At 37.5% G+C, this 27,631-nt stretch overlaps 1 protein-coding gene across 1 annotated transcript; it reads right to left on the bottom strand.

Moving 5' to 3' along the window:
• Positions 1-167: 167 nt before the first annotated feature.
• Positions 168-26,961, bottom strand: ehd3 (EH-domain containing 3). Its single transcript, XM_055186152.2, has 6 exons — positions 26,177-26,961; positions 21,426-21,602; positions 17,612-17,709; positions 6,625-7,037; positions 1,111-1,275; positions 168-975 (listed from the first exon to the last, which is right to left on the bottom strand). The coding sequence occupies exons 1-6, from the start codon at positions 26,401-26,403 to the stop codon at positions 448-450; spliced, it is 1,608 nt and encodes a 535-aa protein (XP_055042127.2). The 5' UTR covers positions 26,404-26,961; the 3' UTR covers positions 168-447.
• Between the last annotated feature and the right edge of the window lie 670 nt (positions 26,962-27,631).

Here is a 27,631-nt window from a genome sequence, read left to right as displayed (position 1 = left end):
TTTTTTCTGATTTACAATGGCAAGAAAATAGGACAAAACAGTTGAGCAACCAATACGTGACAATGAAACACAAACAGAAATTCGTGATACGATAACGACAAAACGGGGAAATTCGTGACAGTATCACGAAAAAGAATAAAAAAAATTATGTGACTATAGGTATGTAATTTCGTGTGACTGGGCTGAGTAATATGGGGTTGGAATGACAGGGATATGTAGAAAACAATGTTTTAATTTGGGGTCAACTATTCCTTTAAATGAATTTTTAAACGGCAGACAGCATGATGTGTTTGTCAAACAGAAAAATATACAAAGGATCATTTTCAAATCCAGTACAGTCATACTAAAGCACAATCGCGTATCGCAGAGGAGTCCCTGCTTTTTTAGTTGTCCAGCCATCTTATTCCATAAAATGAATCCGTTTTCCAAAGTCAGTCATGCTACATCTTACTCTGGAATTTTTCTCTTGGAAGGCGGTACAAGATGAGATGGAAGATCACTCGGAAGTTCATGACCTTCCAGTTTAACCTTGATCAAATGGTTTGCCAAAGCGAACTCCTCGTCATCTAGCATACCATCCTTATCGATATCAGCCAGCTTCCAGATCTTTCCCAGCACAGTGTTGGGTAGCTTGGACTTCACCATCTCCCTCTTGGCATTGGCACCGGTCACTTTCCCATTGACGGGCGAGAGGGTGTAGAAGATTTCGTCGTACATAGGTTTGTCACGAGCCACCACCCACTCGACTTCATCGATGCCCTCGCCCGCCCCCTCTCCGTATCCGTGTCCGAACGGCCCGTTCATGGTCCCCTCGAAGGCACCGCCCTTTACCACCTGGTTGGGCTTCTGTGTTTCCTCCTGACGCACCAGAACCATCAGTTGGGCAATGTCATGTGCCAGCATATCATCCACTGTATCCAGTAGCTTCGTTTTCAAAGGCTGGAACTTGTTTAGATCATGGGCTTGTAGCTGATCCTATTCAACAGTAAAGAAGAAAATCACTTGTAGGGTGTAACAAAAGATTATGTCGTCTTATAAATGTGCATGCATGTTTTCTCTAAAATACATTTGTGATTAAGTCTTTATGGTTGTCTGGTAAATGAACCATACCTGCATTTTCTTGAGGTTGGGAAAGTCGCCCGGGGAGATCTGGTGCTCCCTCTCAATGCGAGTGTAGATCTCACCCAAGCTGTTAATCAGTTCCTTCTTTTTGTTCTCCTTCCCAAAGACCGAAGGCATGTCTTTCTTTAAAGAACTGATGATGTATGCATGAACCTGTAAGGAGCAGAACAGCAATGCAGAACATTAGCTGATTTATTGGGTTGAATGCAAGTTCATGTTTCACCCTCAAATAAAAAAGTGATATAAAATATAAAAAGCACATATTTAGGACAATTAAGAATGAATAACATATATTTTATTACATATGTATAAATGCAATATAATGTAATATTATGCAATAATATTATATTGTCATGACAAAAAGTCACAATGCATCTTAATAGTCCCATAAATAAAGTTAATTATCTTTATGCATTATCTTTATAGGATGAAACGTAACCCTTGACAGACCCTTATTAGATTTACCCCATGATTGTAAATCACATATGATTTTAACACTTGTGGGTTGTTCAAATTCACTATTTTTTCGGGTCGTTCGTGGATGTTAACACACATACACGCAAGCATGCAAGCATGCAAGCACGCACGCACGTACACACACACACACACACACAATATGCTGATATACTGCATATAATTCAATGTACAAGCCAGAAATTAAGCTTTGTCTTTTGCACAGGCCTACTAAAGGGTTAATGGTTCCAACGGTTGATCAACAGTAAAAATTATACATTTTACCTCTTTGAAAAAGGAAAAACCACCAACACTCAAGAATGCATGATATTATGATGTCATGGCTTTGCAATAAAAAAAATTTGTTAAAATGGAAGTCAATGGGGAAAAAACTGCCACGAACAACTTATTAGGGAGAAAAAATGATGCTGCACAAAAACTAAAAATGCATCAAAGCAATTATTTACACTTCAAATAAAAATTTCTGAAAAATGGTTTTGTTCCATTAAGGTAGTTGTTATCGTGCTCATATTTGTTCAATTGTTCATTTTTGTGATAAGTTTCATTTTAGCTAGTAATTTGATACTATAGAAATGGGGCGTGTCGTTTTGACTGGCTTGGTTGAATTGGGGCGCGCAGACATTTGGGTGGAAGTTTGATACCGAAGCTCCGCCTCTGGCTTCACAGACGATTCCTTCTGCACATGCCCCGGCTACAAACGTATGTTTTTATGTAACATGGCGACGACCATGGTCGGACATTTTTGGCTTCAATTCATTACAATGGAAGAAAGCGACGTTGCGTCGTCCATCTTTTTTACATTCCATGGTCTGAATTAATTTATACTATGCATATTCATAACAAATAATACCTACTGTTTTAACGGTCGATGAGTAGATTACTTCATCTAATTCAGTACCTACTGTCACAGTATGCGATTTCGGTCCCAGCCCATGCCTGTGAAATCCAGGCTAAAGTCTCATATTAAAAATTTTAAGAAGTTTGATTTCATTCATTGTCAGTTTTTGGCCTAAAGGGCGATTTATAGTCGTGCGTAGGTTCTACGCCGTAGGCTATCCGTAGCCTGTGCGTAGCTCTGCGTAGCCTGACGCGCACCTCACAAAAAAATTAACAGCGCGTCAGATCTACGCGGACCGCAAGCGCTGTGATTGGTCCACCAGAACCCCTCCCGTCAGGTAAAAAAACTGCGTCGTAGGTATTTCCGTTTGTGACGGTAAAACCAAGGAGGAGGCAAGTTGAGGAGTGATTTAACTCAAACTGCATCAAACGTCGCTGTTTATTTACTTCCATTATTGCTGGTCTTCTCAAATTATACACAAGTTGCTGTTTCTTCTTCGTTTGTGGGTTAACTTGCTAAGCTTCTTCTTCTTTCACGTGTGTGCTGCTACTGTGGTTACACGCGTGGATACTGCCTACCAGCGGTCGCGCGTGTGTTTGCACGACGACGCGGACGACGACGCAAAAGTATAAATGAAAAACGACGCGGAACCTACGCCATCGCGGCTACGCCGTAGGACCTACGCACGACTATAACGAGCCCTTTACTCAGTTAATAATAGTAAAAATATCAAGGTTATATTTTCACAGTTCTTTACATCATGTGAGATGATTTTATGTAGAAAACAATCAATCACAAAAAAACTGGGTTTTCTCATGCAGGGTCACAAAAAAATTGTGTCAATAAAAAGATCCAGTTTAAGAACTGCCTTAGCAAATACGTTATAATGTTCAATATGAAGCAAGAAAATACACAAGCTACTAAATAAACCACTATGTAAGCACAGCGGGGCATGGCCTCCGGGGGTGGAAGGAAAGATGACTGTCCAAATGTTGACAGGACGGGAAGCACAACTCTATGATCAAGGGTCAGAGGCCTCTATTTTTTTGTTTTTTAATAGAAACAGCTGGATCTAGATGTTGAATCTGAGTTTGACAAGTGATTGGTGTTTTCCTCAGCCTGCGGTGGTCTCTCTATCACAGCATCTGTACTGATGGGAACAAATGATTTCAAACGCAACACAAACTGACATCACAATGTTCCAGTTTCCTTTACATGACAGCTTTACAGATTTCTTTTTCTTCATGTATAATTTAAATATAAATTATAAAGAACTTCTAAAGAACATCGTTGTGGAATTTTACAGCCGTCGACAAAATATTAGATACGCCAATGATTTTATTGGCTTTTTTTTGCAGTGGGAACACAATGTCAGTGACTATGAAGGACATTATTAACATGCCTTTATGAGCCGTGATATTATGACTCATGAGTCTTTCAGCACAATCCTCACTAGTCAAATGACCCGTGTCAATGTCAAGGGCTTTTCTGTGGATTTCATTAGAATACATTTTTACAGGACTCTATAGATGGTTAATCCACTCATTCACCGAACTGTATGTGACCCAGGACCACAAAACCAGTCATAAGAGTCAAACAATTCAAAGATTTCCATTGATGTATATTGTTAGGATAGGACAGGTATTTGAAAATCTGGAATCTGAGGGTGCAAAAATTTTTAAATAATGAGAAAATCGTCTCTTTAAAATTGTCAACATTTTTTTATATATTTATGGTAGGAAATGTACAGAATATCTTCATGGAAAATATTTTTACTAAATATTCTAATGATATTTGACATACATAAAATCTATCATTTTGTCCCATACAATGTATTGTTGGCTATGCTACAAATATACCCGTGCTACTTATGACTGGTTTTGTGGTCCAGGATCACAAATGTGTCATGAGTGAGACAGACTGTGCATTATGGATAATGGAGTCATTACTGTGAGGACTGCAAAAACATCAGACAAGCAACAGGCACATAAACGCATAACAATCCATCCAGACACTCCTAATAGTGCCGCACTGAGCTACATGCTGAACCACATCAAAAACATGATGGAACGCAAAAGACATTAGGAAAATGTCGACTGAAACAAAGACAAGATGGGATTGTTTTCTGATTCGCACACTCTTCAAAACATGAGGTGACTCGGCTTGCTTTTGTCTGAACATAATTTGCAAGCCAAACTTTCTGAGCACTATGTTCATTTTAATTATTTGTTAGAAGTGGTTGGGTTCTGAGAATTGAAAACACAGTTCCAAGAATAGTTAATCCAAAAATGACTATTCAGCACAGTTGTAGACTGAAAATTGTCCCGTCTGCTGGAGTTTCCCATTTTAAATATTTGCACTGGTGAATTTCCATAAAAGTCCTATATTAGCAATATGTTCATATGTGTATGCAAGTGCTTCATTCATTCAGCAGATACAATTTCAGGACAAGAACTGTCTATGAATGGGTATTTTGTAGTATGAATTTACAGTAGTTCCCAAATATGATATCCAACAATGGAAAATTGAACTATTTTTAATCCAATAAATTATTCTCCGCCAGCCATTTTTTTGAAACGTTGCCCGCAAGCATTTTTTTGTGATTTTCACAAAAGTTTCACAAAATGCCTTCAAGGGAAATTTTCTTCAAAAAATTTATAAACATACAAACATTTCAAACAAACAAACAAAATGGGCAAATAAAAAAGCATTTCATCCTATCTATATTTTTTCTCTGCTTACAAACTCTTATTTTTAATAGAAATAAAAAAAAATTGCAAAAAGCTGAAATAATTGTTTTTTTTGTGAAGGAATTTTGTTAGAGATCACATTAAGAACGATTATCAAAACATACACACTGAAAAAATTATTAATTCAATTTACTCAATTTTTTAAATTTTTTAAAGATAAGTGGTTGCAATCAATTTATTTAAGCTAGATTTAAACAAAAGTTTTTTGTTTTGTTTTTCTATTTTTCTTTGTTTAAATGTAGCTTAAATAAATTGATTGCGACCACTTACCTTAAAAAATTGAGTAAATTGAATAAATCATTTTTTCAGTGTAAGTGCGCCAGTGGATAATCGCGGTATTGCAGATTAACATAAAAATTCATCAGGAACACCTTTTTTATGCAAATGTTTTCTCTTAATTGACGAGATAACTTTAATTCTGAAGAATTTAAGTAGGTTTGACAAAAGATCTGGGACCGGTTGCTCCAGCTGTGCGTAAGTTACAAAGTAGCCAGTTACGACGTAAATGGGCACTAATTACAACTTACGCACAACTAAATGTTTTTGCGTTGCACCATTAAACTTAGTTTAAACGTAACAATACGTTGTAACAAATATTTACAAAAGCCTCTCTGTCCATGAATAGCGGTCGGAATACGATGTCAGCCAGATTAGATCACATCGATGAGCTCGTAATTGATTACGAAGATCCGGAAGTTCGTCAACGAGTTTTCAAGAACTGTTTCGTTTTCTTTGTATCCATAAATTAAAATAGGAATTTCTTCATGACTGAATGTGTGTGATAGATATTTTCAATTAAAAGTGTAATGTTTTGAGGTCGATAACATTTGCTTTAACGTCTTTTTTAATTTTGAGTTTGAAATTACGCACTGTTCAGACTATTTCCTGTATACCTTTTAAAAGGGTTGTGATTGGGTAAAGAAAAATAGACGTCATTCTATGTGACAACGCATTACTTTACAGCAAGCTTACGACCTACTAGCTACTTCTGCCTTAGGAACAAATGGTGAACCGAATAAAATCAGAGTTAGTTATAAACTAGCTAGTAGTTACTAAGCCTCTAGTTTGGACTTTACGTCCCAGTTTAAGTAAGAACTTATGAACGACTGATGCAACCCTACCCAGCACACGTGTAAAGCTTAGCGATTCAAGACTCTAAAAAATGCTATGCTTTATTTCAGCTTAGCTTGAATATCTTGTATATTTGAATAAACCCATTTTCACTGATATGCTGTAGTTTGCATTTTGTCAAATAATTTGGTCAATTTAATACCTTAACCAAATTGTGTTTTCTCCAATTTGTATCATACTCTTATTTTGTTGGTCTAATATAACCTGATGGAACATTAAACACAAATATTGTACAGATATGCCCTCCGGACATTACTTTTGGCCACTACTGTACAGCAAATCTGATTCGTCTAAGTGCTAATAGTTTACCTTTGCGAGTCGAGCTCTCTTGATAAGATCGTTCAGCTTGCGTAGTGCAGCATTTCGAGGAAGTGATTGAATATCCTTGAACAGGTCTTGCTCTTCTGCCTCAAACAGCTTGCGATTGTCTGGGATCAGTAACGGATGCGACCAAAATGAACCAATGTAGACACGGATCACCTCGGGCGTGTTGACGATCTTTCCCAGCGACCACATGAGGGCACCGTAGACGCGCATCAGTTGTTGCGTCTCAATCTGGTCGGCCTTATTGAGCACCACGCGTATCTTATCTTCGTGGTTTTTGAGGGCCTTGATGACCTCCGAGAATTCATCCGAGATGTCCAACTTGTGGGCGTCGAATAGCAGAATGATGCGGTCCACTCGCTCTGCAAACCACTCCAAGACAGCAGCAAAGTCGTAGCCTGGGTGAGAGATCAGAGAACAGATCAATATTCAACACGGTATTTATGGACTCGCAGAAGAGTGAAGCGGGCGGTCATCAGAAGAGACAGATGACTGCATAAGACCTGGCATTAGAAGTGCTGAAAGACAACCGTTAAAGTTAATAAAGCAAGCCGCCACCGACGACTCTATTTCATGTAAGGTTAAAATGCGGAGGACTGTTGTGGTTTTATGATGTAATGTCTGCCAATGTGCAATAATTTCTGCAGCTCAGCTCGCAACAACTCCACTTTGACCTGTTCAGTCATTTAAGGATTTAATAGACAGACGAAGATTTGCTTGAGGCGTTACAATAATATGAAAATATTCTGAGAATTCAAACGTGCCTTTTTCATCATAGCAGCACTTCCATAAAATAGCAATTGTTTCACTTGATTCATACAGTACAGTTGAAAGTCGGCATGATTCAGCAAACCAACCCTTTTCAAATGAAGTTGAGAGTGAGAAAAGTAGCTTTTTGCATTATGTACAGTACAGTGGCAAGCTAATGTGCCATATAGGACAGCTATTTAGCCAACTTGATCCTCCAATGAAACCTAATGCAATGGATTAAATAGTCTTTTAAGATTCACTGAGTGATCTCTTAATCCATTTGCTTCACTGAGAATAATAAGAGAATATTATTCTGATGCATCTTTCATTGCATACAATGCAACATTTATTTACTAGCCATCAAAACTGGACTTATTTTTTCTAGAAATAGAAAAATCATAACACAGAACACAGAACAAAATCATCTTAATCTGACTTTCTTTCCCACCATTTCGGAATAAAGCTTCATTTAAAAATACATTGGCTCATCTTAGCCAAATAATTTAGCCTAAGTGGTTTAATATATTTGTAATCGCCAATGTATGTGACTCTGGAACACAAAACCAGTCAAAAGGGTTATTTTTTTATTTTTATTTCATATAAATCAAATTAATATAAATCTTTCCATTGATGTATTTTTCTTAATTAAGATAAACAATATTTGTATGAAGTACAAATATTTCATAATCTGGAATCTGAAGGTGCAAAAATAAATAAAAACATAAAATAAAACATTTAACTCATTTCCCGCCAGCCATTTCTTCACAAAATGCTTTCCAGGATTTTTTTTCTAAAAATATATAAACATACAAATATATTAAATGAAAGAACCAGTGTTGGGGGTAACGCATTACAAGTAACGTGCATTACGTAATAATATTACTTTTCTGAAGTAACGAGTAAAGTAACGCATTACTTTATCAATGTACAAATTAATATTTGACTGAGTTACTTTTTTTTTAAAGTAATGCATGTTACTTTTCAGTTTAATTAATTAGATGTAAAAAACAATGTACTGCATTAAACTGAACGAATTAACGTAGAATTACAAACTCTATGCGTGAACAGTTTCAGTCAAAAATGGAGATGGCAGACCAGAGCTTGACATTTTTGCAAAGGAAATATGCAATTTCTGAATGCAGAACTTCTCAGTCATAAAAAACCTATGCAAAGTAAGAAAAAGTAACACAAGAGTAACTTAGAAGTAACATAAAAGTAACATCAGCATTACTTTCCATGAAAAGTAACTAAGTAACAAAATTTGTAACTTTTTTTATTAACTTAATATTGTAATGCGTTACTTTTAAAAGTAACTTTCCCCAACACTGGAAAGAACAGACCCTCTGCTTTCAAACAAACAATAAGCAAACAATAAACAAACAAACAAAATGGGAAAAAAGTTTCATATATTTATTTTTCCTCTGCTTATAAACTCTTAAATATGGGTATTTTTTCTTTAAAAATATTTTTAGCAAAAAGCTGAAATAATAGCATTAGATATCACTATCAGATTCAGAACGATTATCAAAACATACACAGAGTTTAAAATTAGTAAATAACTTTTTTTATAAATTGGATAACCGTGGTATTGCAGATTAACATAAAAATTTACCAGGAATGCATTTTTTATGCAAACTGTGCAAAATGTTTTCTATTAATTAACAAGATAACTCGTCAATGGCGGGGAAAGAGTTAAAGTTGTACAAATGAAGTCTGTAGCAACACATTTTTGATATGATGCTCCGATCAGCATTTTTGGGGCTGATTACCGTTCACCAAGATCATGATCTGACGATCGCCGATCAGTGCCGATCACAGAATGGCAGTAAATTGGGAATCTTTTATCTATAATCTAGCAGAGTTTGCACCATTTGTAGAAATGAAACTAACTATAAATTAGGTATATTATTGTTTTAATAGAGAATCAAATAAATAAGCACAACAAATATTTCTTCTTGCAAAGAGAAATGTAATATGCCTTTAAAAAGGTTTATGTCTGTTAAAATGAAAATAAAACACTTCACAGTCTTACCTGTATGAATTAAATAAACACGCATTCGTATGAAGTACAACAGTTCTTCACTGATGAGCAGAGAGTCGTTTTATTGAGAGATGAATTAGGATACTGTAGCTTTAAGACGTGGGAGAGATCGTTCTCTTCACGTGCACTGATGACAGGCTGCTGTGTATGCGTGCGCCGGGTGTCCGCAAACAAGAGCAGCTGTGAGGAAAATGGAAGTTTAAACCTTCAAAACTTTAAAACGAATGCAAGTAATAAACTTTCGGCATGAGGATGCAATTGTCCGCAATAGATATGTGTTGTATACGCTGTTTGATAGGGATGTGAAGACGCATTGCGCTGAGGACCAGAGCGTGTCCTCATAGTCCGCAAACAAGAGCAGCTGTAAGGAAAATGGATGTTTAAACCTTCAAAACTTTAAAACGAATGCAAGTAATAAACTTTCGGCACGAGGATGCAATTGTCCGCGATAGATATGTGTTGTATACGCTGTTCATTTGTAGCAGAGATGTGTGTGTTGCGCGTCCTCATAGAAAATACGCATATCTCTGTAAAGGCAGAGACGGAAATCCAAATCTGCACGTCGCATATGAGCAATGGGTTACAAAATGCTCGCACTGTGTAAAATGGTCTCTAATTGCAGCCGCATCAGGAACGCTATGATGACAAAAGTAAACAGAAAAATCGGCTCATGAGATCGGCAAATTTAGCGAGTGCCGATCGCGTCATTTAATGCCGTTATCGGCCGATTACGATCGGCGGCCGATCGATCGGAGCATCACTATTTACAGTAGAAAATTTACAAAATATTTACATGAAACATCATTTTTCTTAATGTCCTAATGATTTTTGGTATAAAAGAATTTAAAAGAATAATTTTAATCCATACAATTTATTGTTGGCTATTGCTACAAATACACCCATGCTATTTTTGACTGATTTTGTGGTCCAGGGTAAAATACAGGTATATGCCAAAAAGTTTAGATTTTAATTAACAAAATATTTTAGGAATCCTGTTTTTTTTCAACCCATGATTTGTTCAAAAAAAGTACAAACCCAACCAAAACAACCGTGGGTTGTTTTAACCTATGGTTGAGTCAAATATGGTTTGTCCCCATCACCTAATTATTAGTTAAAATACCCCAACATCTTTGTTAGAGTGTAGTACCATGCAGAAAACGTACTTGACTTTTCTTGTGACATGACACACTCACTACACATTTTCCCTTATTAAGAAGACTAACACATTGTACCTAACTTTCCAATACTACACTTGAAAGCCAGAGATTCTTCTGCATAGAATTAATGATGGTGACTTTGACAGGCACTGCTGCTGACTCGATGCTATGACATACCGTCATTATGTTTTTGCTGTAACAACATCCAGCCTCGCATCACTGACACTAATACACACTTTGGTGCTCCCATTATACCCAAAGGGATTAAGCAACAGTATGACCTCGTCTCAGTATGAGCAGTTTCCAGTGAGCATTAGTGTGTTAATATTTCAAATCAATGACATGGAATGACAGCAAAGCCATTACTTCCACAGGAAGATCCCATGCCAGTAGGAATGGGATGTACCATCCCTTTCGATTTGGTAGTTTCACGAAAAAAGCATTATTGTCGCCTGCGATACTTTGCCTTTCCTATGATTTATAGGAAAGCCTACAAGTCTATTGACTAATTTAGATTAGCAAACCCAATAAAGGGCTAAAATAGACAGTAATATACAGTAATAGACACATGAGAAGAGTGTCATTGAGTGCAGGACAATAACAGCAGTGAAACTGTGATTATATTGTAGGGTTGAGCAGATCTGCAGGTTAATTTCAAGTGTACCTGTGATTTTACAACACGCCTGCACTTTAGTAAAAATACTGAGATGTTCTGACCAATGTTTGGAGTCCAATATGGACAAACTTTTACCTTAAATGTTAACCCAACGGTTGGGTTTGTCCATATTTGACTCAACCATAGGTTGAAACAACCCAGCGTTTTTAAATTGTGCTGGAATCTCAATAAGCAATAAGCTGCAGGTGTTAACATTGTGCCGGCTTACAGTATTTTGGCAGTATCTACAATACCTCCGTACGGACATTTATGCAGGGAGCTATAACCAAAGCCATCTTCTGTTGCAGCTGTTCATGGGAGAAAAAGATATAAAGATGTCAATTACAAATACATGCAATGAAAAGACAGACATGTGGTTTGCATTAGAAATGATATGAAGTGGTAAAAGTGACACGGAGAACATGCAAACAATAATGAAACAGATTTCCTGCTAGTTGTGATTGACAGCCACAATATTATCTACCACAGCATGTATCTTATTAAAGTAACACCCCTTTTAAGCAACCTACACATCTACAGATAAGACCACAGCAGACCACCACTACATCTGTTACGCAGTCAGCTGGATGTATTATACAACATAACCATATGAGCTTTTAGACTTGGTAGGAAGTAAAGGTGGTCTATTTTACAGCACTTAAGCGAGGTGGAAGTAAGCAGTCAGTAGGTGTGCCGTCTGCAACCAAAGCCATGCAGCTGGTAATTACAGACACAAACAGTACAGTCAGTATAAACATACACCTGTGGTGATAAATCTAAAGACGCCTCATCATCATCAAACTACACTGCGTACAGACCTCAAAAAGGCAGAAACTGTCAATGCAGAATGAATTTCTCTGTTCTGCCTGCTGTGATTCAGTGCATTTGAACCGTAGACTGTAAAAAAAATGGATGGCGCCCGTTCGCTCTCTTCCATTGGTGAAAAGTGAAGCCGTCAGTGTCCGATACGGCGCTGACATCTTGGGTCTAAAGTCTGCGCAGTAGCAATTTCGGAGGAAGTAAAGCCGTGAAAGCAAGGCCCGCCCTCGCTCTAGCAGAATGTGCATATCACAGCTGTCAATCATGATGTGACACCACCGTTTTTATAGCATTAAATAACTAACTAAAAACAAACTTATTTTAAAAACAATCACTTGAATTTACATCAGCGTGATAAAAACTACAGTAAATGAACGAAACCAGCTTCGGAAAAAAAGATAATTAAAGTGTAATTAAATTGTTTAGTTAGTCTCAAGTCCCATTGAATAACATGGGGAGGCGGGGTTTATGACCTATACTGGGACCAGTGGGGGGCGATCAAGACGTTTTGGCTTCACTTTTCAGGGCTTGTGCGGCACGTTTGATTTGAACCTTTATATGCAGGAAGAAACAGGCATCAGCTGCCCTATGAGAAACAATGTGTCTGTCATTTCATGTGAGAGAGAGAGAGAGAGAGAGAGAGAGAGAGAGAGAGAGTTTTTTAGATCTCTGCATACCTGCACACCTTTACAATTAAAGTGCAATAACAAAAAGTAAATAAAATAAAAAGCTTTTTTTAGAACTAAGAAACATTTATGAAAGACACTTAATCCCTAGTTGCATCAGAGGCGTGCGACCTCTGCAAACAAAGCTAATACTGCATAATAAAGCTATTACCGTTCTTTCACTTATAGTCAAAGTGGTCACTTAAATATGGCTAGGGGTTTCTTTCATTAAAATTAAGTTCAGGGTCTGCATCCCTGGCACCTGTCTCTTCTGTCTCCATGATTTTTTATGCGATTGAAGTGCAAAAAAATAAAATGACAGATTTTATAAACTACATCAAAAACTGGAAGTACACAAAAAACAACTTAATTACAGTAACGCAATTGAATCTAACTTGTTACTTTCCACCTCTGCAGAAGTGACATACTTCACCTAACTGTGATTTGGCCTGCACCACTGGCAATCCCACAATCCCCTGCAGTAGTTTGTCGTTCAAGTCTTATAGAGAATGAATTAAAAACACTGAATTCACCAGCCTGGTCCAACCAGACTCTCGTATTCATTTCATTTGTACAGAGAGTCTGGCCACACTCCATTGCAAAGCGTTACTTCCATTAAAGAGGGTCCTCTGTTGAAGTTTAAAACTATTGGATCTGCCCAGAGTCACTCAGGATCTGCCATAGGCGATCACTAACGTGTGGTCGTGACGTATATCATGCGCCGAAACCGGCTGGCAACAAGTCCGAATACTCAGACAAACAAAACTTAGCAAACCTGGTTCTTGCTCCGGCTTTAACTTCTGTATATTCGGCAGTTTTGCAACAACAGACCGAATAGCTTTTGTCACGTCTTTCTCCGCTGCCATTACTGAACTTCAACTCAAACTGATGCACGACCTCAACGTCATCGTTCTTAGCCACCCCCCTCTGTTCGCTGATTGGACCTGCAGATTTTTGCAGGAGAAAACGATACTCTACACAGCAGTCCCAGACGTAGTACTGAAGCGAAATGAAAATCAAGCTGAAGCATGTAGGAAGGCGGAGCCAGGCTACGAATTCACTACACTCGCTCGGCACCTGTGGACACCATCAGATTTCAAATAGGATGAAAGATCGCTAATCCACCACCAGCTTAATGGTTTAAGACAGTGGTTCTCAAACTTTTTTGGCTGAAGTACCCCTTTTTATGATATTTTCAAGCCGAGTACCCCTTAACCAGACAAAAACATTTAGCTTTAAAATACAGTGAAATGAGAGTGAGACAGTTATTATGTCATATATATATATGAACAGCAACACCAAAAGAAAGTAAACTTTAGGTAACAGGAGCAGACTCTGTGTATCTACGTTGCTGAAGCTGCTGAACCGAAACCTTAGCGCATGCGCCAGACAAGATCAACAGGTTGAACAATGTGCTTTAAATTTATGATTTTTTAATGCATCTTTGTGTAGTCCTAATGTCATATAAAAATACTATCATCATGATTTACTGATTTTATTGATTTATTCCTAAATTTCAGTTTCCACTTTCTCTCACGTACCCCCTGCAGTACCCCAAAGTACCCCTAGGGGTACGCGTACCCCCATTTGAGAACCACTGGTTTAAAAGCTACAGAATGCAGTTTGGTGAAAAGGTGGTATTAGTTGGCACAAACTCGCTTGACCTTATCGCATCAAGTCATGTGTGAAATCACTCCGAATGACTCAATTCGCAATTCAATGACATCTTAAATAAAGAGTCATTGGCCAGTGCTAACAGGCAAACCAAAAAACAGCCTTTACCGGTCAAACTAAAACCTCTTTTGCACAGATAATCTAGTACTGTTATAAACTATTAAGTGTTTCAAATACATTTTAATATGCTAAGTTATACTGTACGTATTTTAATAATGTAAACACAAATCTTTTTATAGTATACCGTCAGCATATTTTGTATTGTAGAGTATGCAAATGTACATGTTTGCATTGATTTTTGACCCTGTTTGACAGCAATAACTGCACAGTAATTAAATATGTATACTTGTTATGCTACAACATACCCCAGAAGAACAGGTTGTTTTCTACAGCGGCTGCATTGTCAGGTAGGGGTGGATTTTACTATCAAATTTAAGCAATTGCTTTGAACCTCAATTGCCTTTCAGTGCAGGCCTGAGCACAAAAACTGTAGTTAATGATCTGAAATCACATCAATGACATTGGAAAGCTCAGCTCTTGGCTATGGACACAGAAATATGAGTGTATAATCCTAGGAAAGTATCGGTGAGGATAAGTATGGTGGGTGGGGTGTCAATGGTGAAAAAGAAACCTGCTGATGACTTAAAAAAATACTACAGACCGCCAACGGCAATGGACATTTCTGAATGAAGTGACCAACCGCTAATCCAACATGCAGGGAATTCATCTAGTAATTCAGCTCTGTGGTAGTTACTTTGCTGTGAGATATATTTATATTTACTTACTACAGAGAGCATTCACTTTGTACAGACTTAAGCTAGAAGTATATTTCAGTTTTGTAACTGTCCGTACTTTGTCCTTTATGTGCATGCTTGGTTTACATTAACAATGTAATTTTTAGCACAGGAGATGCATTGCATTTTGTCACAATGCGCATGTGTCGAACGTCTGTGCACACGTATGAGTCAAATAAACAATGCTTCAAGGCTGTGCATTCAAACGTGTGTGATATCCTGGTAGCAATAAACTGGTTAAAATATTTCTCTAACTTCTGCTTACATTTTAAATTTTCCATGCAACAAGTTTTCACTAATGTCTGCTATAGCACCCTTAGTGGCAACGCTGAGAATTCAACTTTATTAGTGTTCCTGTCCTTCGGGTGGTAGGGGTTAGCAATGCAAATGTTGTGGGTTTGAATCCCAAGGACCACAAACCTAATACTGATAAAAAATGTATACCGAATGCACTGTAAGTCGCTTTAAATCTATATATATGTCACTGTAAAGCTACCTGAAAACCTCAAGAAGCAGATACAAAACTGGTCTAGTGGCTTTATAATACAAATACAGTTAGGTTTAAAAAATGCAGTATAAATGCAACAGATCTACTGTATAAACATACTGCTCTGACAAAACCTAGTTGAATTTATTACCATTACCATGATGTCCTTGAGGATATCTGTGACCTCTCATAGAAACATAAACTTTACGTTTATCATTTAAATCGCTATTATTTCTTAAACAGCAATAATAAAGCCAGTTGGGTTTAAGCAATAAAACTGTCTTTAATCTTGGCAAGGTCTCGTTTGCGTCTCTCACCACGTTCTTAGACTGTCATCACGTTACAATTAAAAGCACTTCAGTTACACAATACACACTGTTATTTGTCAGTAGAAAAACATGGTCATTTTATAATGAAAAGAAACTTGTCTTTACCAAAGCAATCAAGTAAGGTCAAAGGCAAATCATTTTAACTTGATGCCATCTGAATCATGAACACATCTGAAATGTGTGTTTAAAAAAAACATGACCTGCTTTTATTTGCAACCTGTATTTTATTTGTATTCTTTATTAGGTTATTTGCATACTGTACCTATTCAAAAACAAAGTAGTTCAAGGTGTTCCTAAGTTGTTCCTCTTTGGTGTGAAATAAGACACTTTAAACTTCAATTTATTGTTGACTGCACAGTCTAGTCTGTTAATATTAAATATGTGTTCTGAGTTTGTCACGCATTTATCAACTGCTTACATTCTTGCTTACATGTGTAAAAGACTGTGTACTACTATAATCACAGCATTTTGAGATCATTTTATGTTCAAATGTCCACTTAAGTGCAAGAAAAGCTAAACCTAGTTGGCATATTTGTACTGGGGTGCTGTCTGAAGCCTTGAGATGCGGAGTGGGCTCCCGCATCGCGTTTAAGAGGTGCGGGTAGCGCGCAAAAATAACTTTCAAACAACGTATGAGTGAAGTATTGAGATCTGTTTCGCGTCTTTTTGTGCTTAAATATTTAAATTGGCCCATCGGGCCAGTGACTATTTTGCATCGCTGCTAACAACACATTAAATGTCCCGTTTTCCCTGGTCCCTTTTTTGAACTTTAGTTAGTGTGTAATGTTGCTGTTAGAGCATAAATAATACCTGTACAATGATAAAGCTCAAAGTTCACTGCCAGGCGATATATTTTCTTTAACAGAATTGCCCTTTCAAAGCCTACAGCGAACAGCCGGTTTGGACTACAGCCCTCTATTTCCTGCTTTAATGACGTCAATATATGTGTTTTTGACTAAACTCCGCCCACAGGAATACGTCAGTCGCCAGCTAAGTTCAAACGGCAATGCTAAGCTAAGCTCCGATCGAATCACAACACACTAAAAAAACAATCAGAACTCGATACATATTTCTGAAGGAGGCACTTCATAGGACAAGGAAGACATCAGCACGCTTTTAGGACAGTGAAACAGCAGTAGAGAAAAGTACATGGTGGGGAAAAAAATGTTTAACACATAAACACATGTTATATTCCGCACAGTAAACACAGTCAAGGCTTCAAAAACACAGGAAAAATAGGACCTTTAATTTTAACACGTTTGTAATAATTATCTTATCAATAATGCACAGAGAAATCCCTTATGTTGCGGTAAATAGGTAACTATATAACAAAATCCCAGCAACGTTGGTACGCAAAGTGCATTTTAGAGCAGTGTCTGGTGCACATTTTTGATTTTACCCGCGCATGCGCACCTATGTGCACCCCTGACTATATTACTTTCTAACATTTATGTACACAGCTAAACAGAGTATTTTGAACCATTAACATCACCAAACATCGCATAGTGAATTATATTTATGATGTTTTGAAAAAAGCACAAAAAATTAAACACTCCCATAAGTGTATCGAGTGTAAGCGGGTCTAAATTAATTTGAATTACCTCTGCTGATTCGTTGCTTCTCTCCACTCAGAATTCCTGGTGTGTCAATCACACTGATGCTCTCCAGAACAGGGTTGGGCAGTTGGGCACACACAAACCTAAGGGATGACACAAACAAACCAGAGTCACACGCTTCAGAAGATTGCCACAGGTTTATTGCAGTACAATGTGAAACCGCGAACCTGGTGAACTCTCTGTTAATGTACTGGCAAGAAGTCCTCAATATTAACTCTTTCCCCGCCATTGACGAGTTTTTACGGCAATCCATATTCCCACTATTATCCACTAGGTGGCACCCTTACTCAACTTATAAAACACGTAAGCATCCACTGATCCAAAAACAGTAAAACTCTGTGTATGTTTTGATCACCGTTCTAAAGTCCTTTACAAAGATACAATTATCTGAGCGTTTCGTTCAAAATTAGGTATTTTTGAAGAAACCTACCCCTATTTGAGAGGTGATAAAAAGAGAACAAATGAAGATAGATATTAATGTTTATATATTTAAAGAGCCACACAGTTCCAAAATCAATAAGTAAGTTAATGGCTTCTAAAGTAGGTAGTCGACTCTGAATCGCTGAAACGAGTCGTCATATGGATTGAATCTCCTGCCTGTCTTTATCCACGTAATACCAACACATTGCATAATAATCTCCGCTTACAGCCTTGCCCGGGAGAAACGAAAACTATGACCTGCCCACAGAGACTTCAGCTAGTTAGTGTGTAAACATCATATCACGCTGTGTTTTCAGTTTGTGTTGTTTTCACTATCAAAGGATGAAGATATATGAAGAATCTGTGGTTAAAATTACTTTTTCAAGGAGGGATTTACTAGACGTTTGGCTGTGAAGAATCAGTAGTTAAAGTTACTTTTTCACGGAGGGATTTACTATACATTTGGGAATGAAAGATGGTTCAGTACCCACTTTATTCGGAACAACATGCGTCTCCTAACCACAACCTGTAAGTATGGTTATAGCTACATACTTGCTTAAATGAGTATAAAATGTTAGTGTCCGTCATCGTTTTTATTGCCTGGACTAATGATGAATAATGTGTATTGATGTTGTTTCTTAAACTCTTAATATACTGTCAGAGAGTCACGTTAGCAAGCGGCTAACGCATGCTCACGTACGGTTTTGCTATGACCCGGTTAGCTTACATAAATGCTTAAATGAGTGTAAAATGTTAGTCGTTTTTATTGCTTGGATTAATGATGAATGATGTGAATTGATGTCGATAATGTCTCCTCAGTAAATCATGTTTACATGTTGTACTATTGTTGGTCTGTGCCACTGATCTGTGGTCTGTGGGAGACTGGGTCAGTTGACCAATCAGAGCAGAGAAGGCTACTTAAAAGGTGGGGTTTAGGCAGACTGAGTCGTTGAACGGCTTCACACGAATCGTTTTGGGATCTCTAGGAAATGGGGTAATTTAAAATTTATATTTTAAGAAAATGACAGTGTTTTTTGACCTTGCATGCATTTAAACCTGTTGTCCGGGACTTATAAACAGTGATAGGATGCTTAAAATTGGCATCTTACTGGCTCTTTAAAGAAGAACATTTTCTGGAAGGCATTAAACTGAAAATCATGAAAATGCTGGTGCTGCCTGGCAATGTTTTTTAAAAACGCTAGCAGGGAAATTATTTTAAGCTATTTTTATAGCTTAAAATTAAACATGCAACAGTATCATAGCAAGCCAGAAACTAGTGTGCATAGCTTTCTTTACAGTGTGGCTTATGCAGTGTTGTGGCTTGCTGTGTGTGAATTGGGTTTGGAAAAAGTGTGTCATGTTTTGGAGGCAACCGCCAAAAGTCTCCGGCTAGCTAACATTATTTACTCCTTTGACAATTCAGTACATGCTAAACACATTAAAAGAACTAAAAATTAAAAACAGTAATAGCAGATGACACATCACAGTTTATCTAGAAAGCACATTACTGGGACACCACACCACATTCAGTAAACGCAATACCCAGGGGTTCAGACTAAATTTAAAAGTTATAAGCAGGAAATCTGTTTAATATGAGAAACTACATCATATTTTGGCTTTGGTTACGTGCTTGGGCAAAAACAAATTCTTGGCTTCCTTTCAATCTACAGGTTTAAATTTGAGCCGAATTTGCCACAACCCTAGCCTAGAAATCTAGACGCACCCTAGCGGCCGCAAAATATATTTGCTGCCAGGGTTTAGTCTAGGCACTCACAATACACTTAACAGCTCCAAAAACCAAAATTTGGTCAGGCCAATCACATCGTGTGTAGCGTCTGTGGGGCGGGCTTAACATGATGACGACAGAGCTGCCTGCGACGGTTCCTACTTGAAAACAAAGAATGGCTGCTGCTGCTGGCGAACAGCTTTCTTTTAAAGCGGCTTTGGCCGCGACTCTGGAGGACTTAGACTTATGTTTTTCTTTGAGAGAAGAGCAAATAACCCTACTGAAGTCCTTTTTAAGCAAGAAAGATGTGTTTTGGAGTTTTGCCGACTGGTTACGGTAAAAGTTTGATATACCAATTAGCTCCACTGGTGGGGAAACGCATACGTCACCTTCTTCGTTGCTCTGATTGATCATAGCGCTATCCTATTGCGTGCAGAGGCATTTTGAGGGACAACCTTATATCCCGCCCCTTGCATTGAGCCGTTTGTGTGAAGAGTTGCCAGACCTTACATCTTGATGTAGGTCTGGCTAACCAGGCTACCACAACCCACAAAAATGCATTTAAAATTAGAAAAACTAAAAGTTTATTTGATTCAAAAGTTTTGAGCATTCTGGAAAACCGTTTACCCACCATGGTGCATAAAATAAAAATGTATTTATTTGTTGCTTTCTTGCATCCTCATAAAATTTGGTTTGTAAATCTGTGCAGTAGTTTACACTGCAAACACTTGCTAAGAATAAGCTGCAGCTATTTGTGGATTCATGAATGATGTGCATATCTAAAAATAAAATAAAAAGGGCAGTTGTGCCAAGCATTTCAAAATAAACCCACAGCAAAACTACCTGCTAATACCAAACGAGTTTTTTCTTGAAAAAAGAATTTGATTAAGTGTTGCTGTAGATGAAAGTATGAAAGTATGAGAAATATGCAAACCAACAAATATGCGTAGCTATTGCAAAACGCAAAGAGGCAACGTTCACAAGAATATCTGCAGGATTTCTTGATTTGCACAACAAGCTGTGCAGTCTGCCAAAAAACTCTGTCAATAAACTGCAGTGCAGACCACCTGCAAAAATAATCACATGACTGCAACTGGGACAACCCTGTGGTTCAATATTGTGGAAAGCTTAATGAAATGGGACCCTGTCTGTGAAATTATAATCTAATTATGAGATAAGGACCATCAAAGTTTGATTTTACGTTCAATCTCTGACATGACCTTACTACGCCAATATTATTAAAGATACCAAACTTAGATTTTCACAGAATGTCCTTTACATTATGTAGGATGAAGGTCATAAATGTTCTCATATCTTTCTGCTGACTAATCATGTGAGAAGTCTGCTAATGAGAGGTTAAATGTGGATCAACCAGCCTGAGGTACTGTAACTCAATCATGTGAAGGAATGTGGTACAGACAGAAGAATAATGGAAAGAAGCAACCCCCCCTTCTGTGATGTCACATTGAGCCAGAAAATCCATGCTTCATCTTCATCTGCAGCCCTAACCTCACCTCAGACTAAAATGTATAATATTTGGCTCCAACGTTTGGTTGAACAATAAGGCCTACGGCTGGATGTAGTAAACTCAGAAGACAGTATTGTAAACACTGAGACTAAAATTAAACAAACGGTTATTATTTTTGATCCCACCTGTTTAGGAAGGCATTGCCAAAGGCGTTAAGCTTGCGAAAGGGTTTCTTTGGATCCACAACCAGTGCGTTTCCCGGGATTAATCCTTCCATAGTGCCATGCATCACTGCTATGAAGGAGTCAGTCGTAGGTTCCGGTCCAATCCGCATACCGGGGAAGTCCTGCTCCAGGAGATATCTTATAAAAAAAAGATATATTGGGATTAAACAGTTTGTCGTTTTAATGACTAGATTCGATGTGAGAAATTCTTTTGGTTACATTAGTTTCCTATTAATTCCATTCACATGGGTAACGTGTATAAACCACATTAAAAATCTGATATTTAATATGTATCTTAAAAATAAATGCATGAAAGAATTTTGATGAAAATCAACATACAAATGGCTTATTTATGTATAGCTGTCTTTGCATATAGCATTTTAGAATAAGAAACATTTATTTGAGTATTGAAAATAGGACATACTTTAAAGGGGTCATATCATGAAAATCAAAATTTTTCCATGGTTAAGTGCTATAATCGGGTCCCCAGTGATTATATCAACCTAAAAAATGTGAAAAAGATCTACTTTTCTCTGCAAGCATGTGAAAAAATGGGTAATTGAAATTTGGCACCCCTTGTGATGTCATAAAGGGATAATACCGCCCCTTAATCTGCAATCTATCCAACCACAGCACTGCCATTTATAATAAATTATCTATATGATATTTTGAGCTAGAACTTCAAATACGTATTCTGGTGACACCAAAGATTTATTTGAGATCTTAAAAAGTCTTGTGAAATGTCCCCTTTAAAGAAGAGCTGCTAGCAATACCACACTTTAATGAAAAATATGAGTCTAAGCTAATATTTACTCTTCTCAGCACAGAGCCAATGAAACATGTGACTGTAATGTCTTACTGAGGCCGATACAGTTCAGGTCAAACTGACAGTTTGAATAACTACAGGACACTTAACCTCAACCGAGACCTCATTAGATGTAGTTTATGGCAGTAACACAAAAGTGTAAACAAAGAATGGCTGTGGTATCATGTGGCCACGTTGGAAAGATTCAATGCTATCCGTGAAATTTCCCCTGACATTGCAATTGAAGTGTTTTCATGGGCTTTCTTACATTCATTTGTGCATATTTTCTTTATAGTTACGTGTTCAGTCAGCAGAACAGACAGGATGACTGCTAAGGCCCTCATGACCCTCATGAATAATGCATAGGATGAAAAAGAGCTACTGAGAAAACAAGGAGGCGCATTTATTACAGCTATGTTGCTGTGCAGGACAAAAACCTCAATCTCACACTTAAAGTCAGTGTAAATTGATATTAAATACTGTATGTGTGCGGAGTTTGTCACAGCACAGAAAATGTGCTATTATCCACCCAGCTAAATTTAAATAATAATAATTAAAAAAATTCTGCTCTCAAATGCTGGGGGCGTGTCCACTGTCTGTGCTGAAACCATGCCCGCTCACGGTTTATCATATTAGAATGAGAAAAAGTATTCGAGTATTGAAAATATGACATTTTAAAGAAGCTAGCTGCCGGTCTCTCTCAACTTTCAAATACCACTACAACCTGAACGGATACTTGCAATTGTGTTAGGGGCGGGGCCATGCTCGGTGGCTTCAGTGCATCATCAAACCACCGTTTTAGCCCCGCCCAAATAATCGATCCAGTACTACACAGTTCAGTTTAACGTGTTTCAGCTATACATTTCTAACGTTTATTTAGAAACAATTCTCTGAAATCACTTTACACTGCACATAATTTCTCATTTCTTTTACCGGATATAAGTAAAGTATGACATGACATGATGGTGATATATATAATGACAAATATAATGGTGATATATATAATGACAAATTATATTATTATAATAAATATACCTTTACATTAAAGGGGTAATAAAGAAGATACATGAAAAAATATATTTTGATAAATGATGGTTCACTAGTTCGCCTGCGCATTCAGATCTTAATGATTAATGGTAAACAAACTTGGCTTGCTGTCCTCGAAGGGAAATCTGAAAGAGTGAATCTGAGCCCCAACTTTAACCGCCTTACAACAGAACTGCGCGGAGAAAGAAAGAGAGCAGTGACGGAGGAGATGGGGAGGGATGCTGGAAGAATTGCAACTGGACACAAAGGTCTGAAGGCTGCTTTATATACGCCCATGATGATAGTTGACAGGCCTGAATGTTTAGGCTCCTCCAGAATCTACATTTAGAACTACATTAACAACACAGCTGACAGCACCTATTGACTTTAATATTGGATAAACAAATACTATGGAAGGCTATGGGTACCATCAAAGAAATTCATACAGGTTTATAACAACATGAAAAAAAATCTTAATTTTTCACCATCGCCTTAAATACAGTGGATGGCATAATATTGTCTGACAGAAAGAAATAAAAAAGCAATTTGCGATTGCTTTTCCAAGAAAATAAAACTTTCTTGCAAAGCGACTGATGAAACTGGTAAAATATCAACTCACAGTTGACCTTGTATATGAGGTTAAAATTAATGTCTATCCCTTAAACACTTAAAAAATAACAGAATATTTGCACAGACCTACATACAGAATACATTTTAAAGAGCCCCTATTACGTTGCTTAAAAAAAAACACATTATTTTCCACATATCGTACATTGCTCTTCTATGCCCGGCATCATTTTTTTTACAAAGCTCATCGTTCTGTGAAAACCCAATGTGTTTTGATTGGCCAGCTATCCAGTACGTTGTGATTGGCCGAATACGCACAACTGGCGCAACGTCATAGAATGTCTCTGAACAGGTTCACGCCCACTACTGGGGAAAACAAACTAGACTTCTATACAAAATAGCAGAACAAAGCAACGTTCGTATACAGCCGACAGGTGTAACTAACACCCTGCCTGTCATAGAGTGCGAAAGATACATTAACAAATTTAATTTGGTCAATTTAAAAACATGTCCCTTTCATTCTCCCAGCGTCAAATTTGTGTAACAGCGCTATCCAGTGATTGTTGGAAATATCGCTAAGCCAGGCTAGTTGTATGGCTGGGCGAAAAAGTGCACTCAGTACTCTAAATATACAAACATAATATATAAATAGGAAGTAACTTTCAAATACGAAGTAAAATCATTCACTGGCTTCCCTGTTGACTCGATGAGGTAATATGTCCAGGTAAATGTCCAGGTAAGACAACTCTAGCCAATGGGTAGCGTTGTTACACAAATTTGACGCTGGGAGAATGAAAGGGACATGTTTTTAAATTGACCAAATTAAATTTGATGTGACTCAAGTACAGAGAGGAGCGGCTGTGTAAGAACATTGCTTTGTTCCGCTATTTTGTATGGAAGTCAATGGTAAGTCTAGTTTGTTTTCCCCCAAAAAGAGGTGGAGACGAAATTGACAGTCAAGTTCCTGGATGTGCCGGTAGTCCGTATACCTCAAGTGTGTTGTGGAAATGTTACTCTCCTTACCATATCTGGAAGATCAGCTCACAACAGGAGATAATATCAACTTTACTACCTTATCAATACGGGCCGAATCTGATCCTGAAAATGCCGATCACCAAGCTGATCGATAAACTTTGCCAGCGCGGCTTCAGCAGAACTTAACCTAGTGGTAAGGTAAGGATACTAAAACATAAAACCATGTCTGCATTTGTAATCGTAGAAATGACAGAAATGTCAGAAGCGGGCGGGGTTATGATAATGTGCACATGTGCACAACAGGATGAGGAAGTAAACTGTTGCCTACAATCCTTGCGTTCATTTCAGTTGGAAACGAGGTCAGACTTGAAACACTGAAATAGACATCCTCAAAAACTTTTAATACGTTTTCTCAATATGACTTTGTCCACATTTACGTCTCCTTTGTGCATTCTGGATCTCATTAGTGACAAGTTACCATAGCAACACTGGAGTCATGGGAAGTTTCTTTTGTTGCCTTAGTAGTTTGCAGCCTTTCATGAATCAAAACAGACCTGCAAGTCTCAAATCACTCAGCACACAAACTTCACACCACAACAGGTACACGGTCTTATCCTTTTACAATGTAAACAATTTCAAGTAGATTTCCAAATCTTATATATATGCACATACACTCTGCTAGTGCAATGCAATGATGTCAACATCGTTTTCCAAATCCCTCAAGCCCTGTGAATTCACAACATTTCCTTTTATCAATTTACTTGCTTCACGAATAGACAGATGCATTATCCCTTTTCTTTTTTAAAGAAAGTCATGTGACCTCTCAATACCAATTAGTACTTCAACACTCCCACCATTATCAAATCCTGTAGGATGATGAGGAATTTGACATTCAACCTGCAAAACTGACATTGGATGTGACATACAAATGTGATTTCTACAGTTATTCAAATAACACATGCAAATCATTGCAAACTATGGAATAGGGTGTAGTTAAGTTGACAACTTCAAAAATAAACCATAGGCTACTATGTTTAAGAAACATTGTCAGGGTGTTTTTAAATGCTTCTCACAAAAGAAATGTTTCAACACAATTACTGTATTAACTACATTTCTGTTGCACTAAACAAAGGCTGTCTCTAATGTAATATGGTTTTATAGATTGTTAAAAGTTAAGATATAAATAAAAGAATGGTTCTTGTATGGCATTGCTGTGTGATGTCATAAAACCTTCATTTAATATATATTTAATATACCTTCATATTTGTATGACATGTGTTGCTGTAATACTACTCAACACACCAGCATCTCCTTAGCAGGCCTATATCATCATCCTCACCTTATAAAGCTGGTTTTGCCGGTTGAATACTGTCCCACCAGAAGAACCATGGGTTTATTGTCAAAGTCTGCATCCTCTAAAGCAGGAGAGTGAAACTCGTGAAACTTGTAATGCTCCTCCAATGGAAGCAGTTTGGTCTTGTAGAGCTTCTTGAGTCCTTCACCGACAGTCTGAAAGACTTCTGGATCTTTCTTTCTCCTGTCATCGGTACCCAACCAGCTGAACATGATGTGACTCGAGTACAGAGAGAAGCTTGCACGCAGGAATGAAGGACCGTAGTGTTTTCAAATGAATGATGCGCGCGTGAATCTGATATCGCTGACGTCGATGTATTTAGAGTCCATACACGAACGATATTTTTAATCAAACGATTATCGTGCCTCTAGTTCATTCACGACACAAAACGCACAAATGAGCATAACTACAAAATAGCACGTATTCCTACCAAATATGCGGCTTATATGTTCAGTAATGCAGTCGGGCAGTCTTTCATTCAAGCTTTGTTGCAACAGACGCGCGCGCCGCTGCGCGATACAATGAATCCTCTTCTTGGACACTGGAACGAGAATTAGAGATACAGTGTTGCTGTTTTGAAAAGACGAGAAGAAAAGTGGCAAATCCTGCAGCAGAGCTGATTGTCCCACGGTGACACGCTCACACACAGGCTTCCCACTGCAGCAGATTTAAATGCCAGTGAGCTGGAGAAACCCGACACTGGAGGAAATGACCCAAACCCCACCCAGCGCACGCGAGCTCAGGACAGTGATGTAGCGCCAGTCAACAGGCTGGAGACTGATGGTACTGCTGCTCTCTTCATCCACCTCATCTTTATTTACATCGTGTTCATACAGTCATATGAAGTAGCCTACATGAACACATAAGGCGCTTTATAATTTTAATACAATACCATACTAATGTAATATAATATGGAGAGTTTGGCTTTAAAACGAGATAACGCCATTGTACAAATTTTGTCAAAACATGTTTATTATTATGTTATTATTGTGTTTTATTGTGCTACTGTACTCTTTTTGTTACATCAAAACAAACCAACTGCAGATATTGATTGATATTAACCAAACTCTTCATATAATATAATATAATATAATATAATATAATATAATATAATAATCAGTGTGTTTATTAATTTAATTATATTATTTAATTAGTAGCATTTTTTATGATTTTCACAAAAGTGTAATGTCTTCCAGAAAACGTTCTTCTTTAAATATATAAACAAACAATATATCAAATGAAAGAACAGACCCTCTGCTTTAAAAAAAAACGCATTTCATCCTACCTTCATTAGTTCTCTTTTTATCACCTCTTAAATATGGGTGGGTTTCTTCAAAAACACCCAATTTTGAGCAAAATGCTGAGATAATTCCATTTTTGTGAAGGACTTTTGATAGAGATCAGATGCATAGCGATCTTCTTCTCTTTCACGTGAGGCGA

The sequence above is a fragment of the Misgurnus anguillicaudatus genome, chromosome 18 (assembly GCF_027580225.2).
Source record: "Misgurnus anguillicaudatus chromosome 18, ASM2758022v2, whole genome shotgun sequence".
NCBI classification, from domain to species: Eukaryota; Metazoa; Chordata; class Actinopteri; order Cypriniformes; family Cobitidae; genus Misgurnus; species Misgurnus anguillicaudatus.
The sequence above is the reverse complement of the archived record's forward strand: the minus strand, read 5'-3'. Positions and strand labels throughout refer to the sequence as shown.

Coding starts and splice junctions, on each gene's coding strand:
- ehd3 (XM_055186152.2), bottom strand. CDS start 26,403: ATGTTCAGCTGGTTGGGTACCGATGACAGGAGAAAGAAAGATCCAGAA. Junction 17,710..21,425: donor GGCAATGCCTTCCTAAACAG/GTGGGATCAAAA, acceptor GTCATCCCTTAG/GTTTGTGTGTGCCCAACTGC. Junction 976..1,110: donor CCAACCTCAAGAAAATGCAG/GTATGGTTCATT, acceptor ACTGTTGAATAG/GATCAGCTACAAGCCCATGA.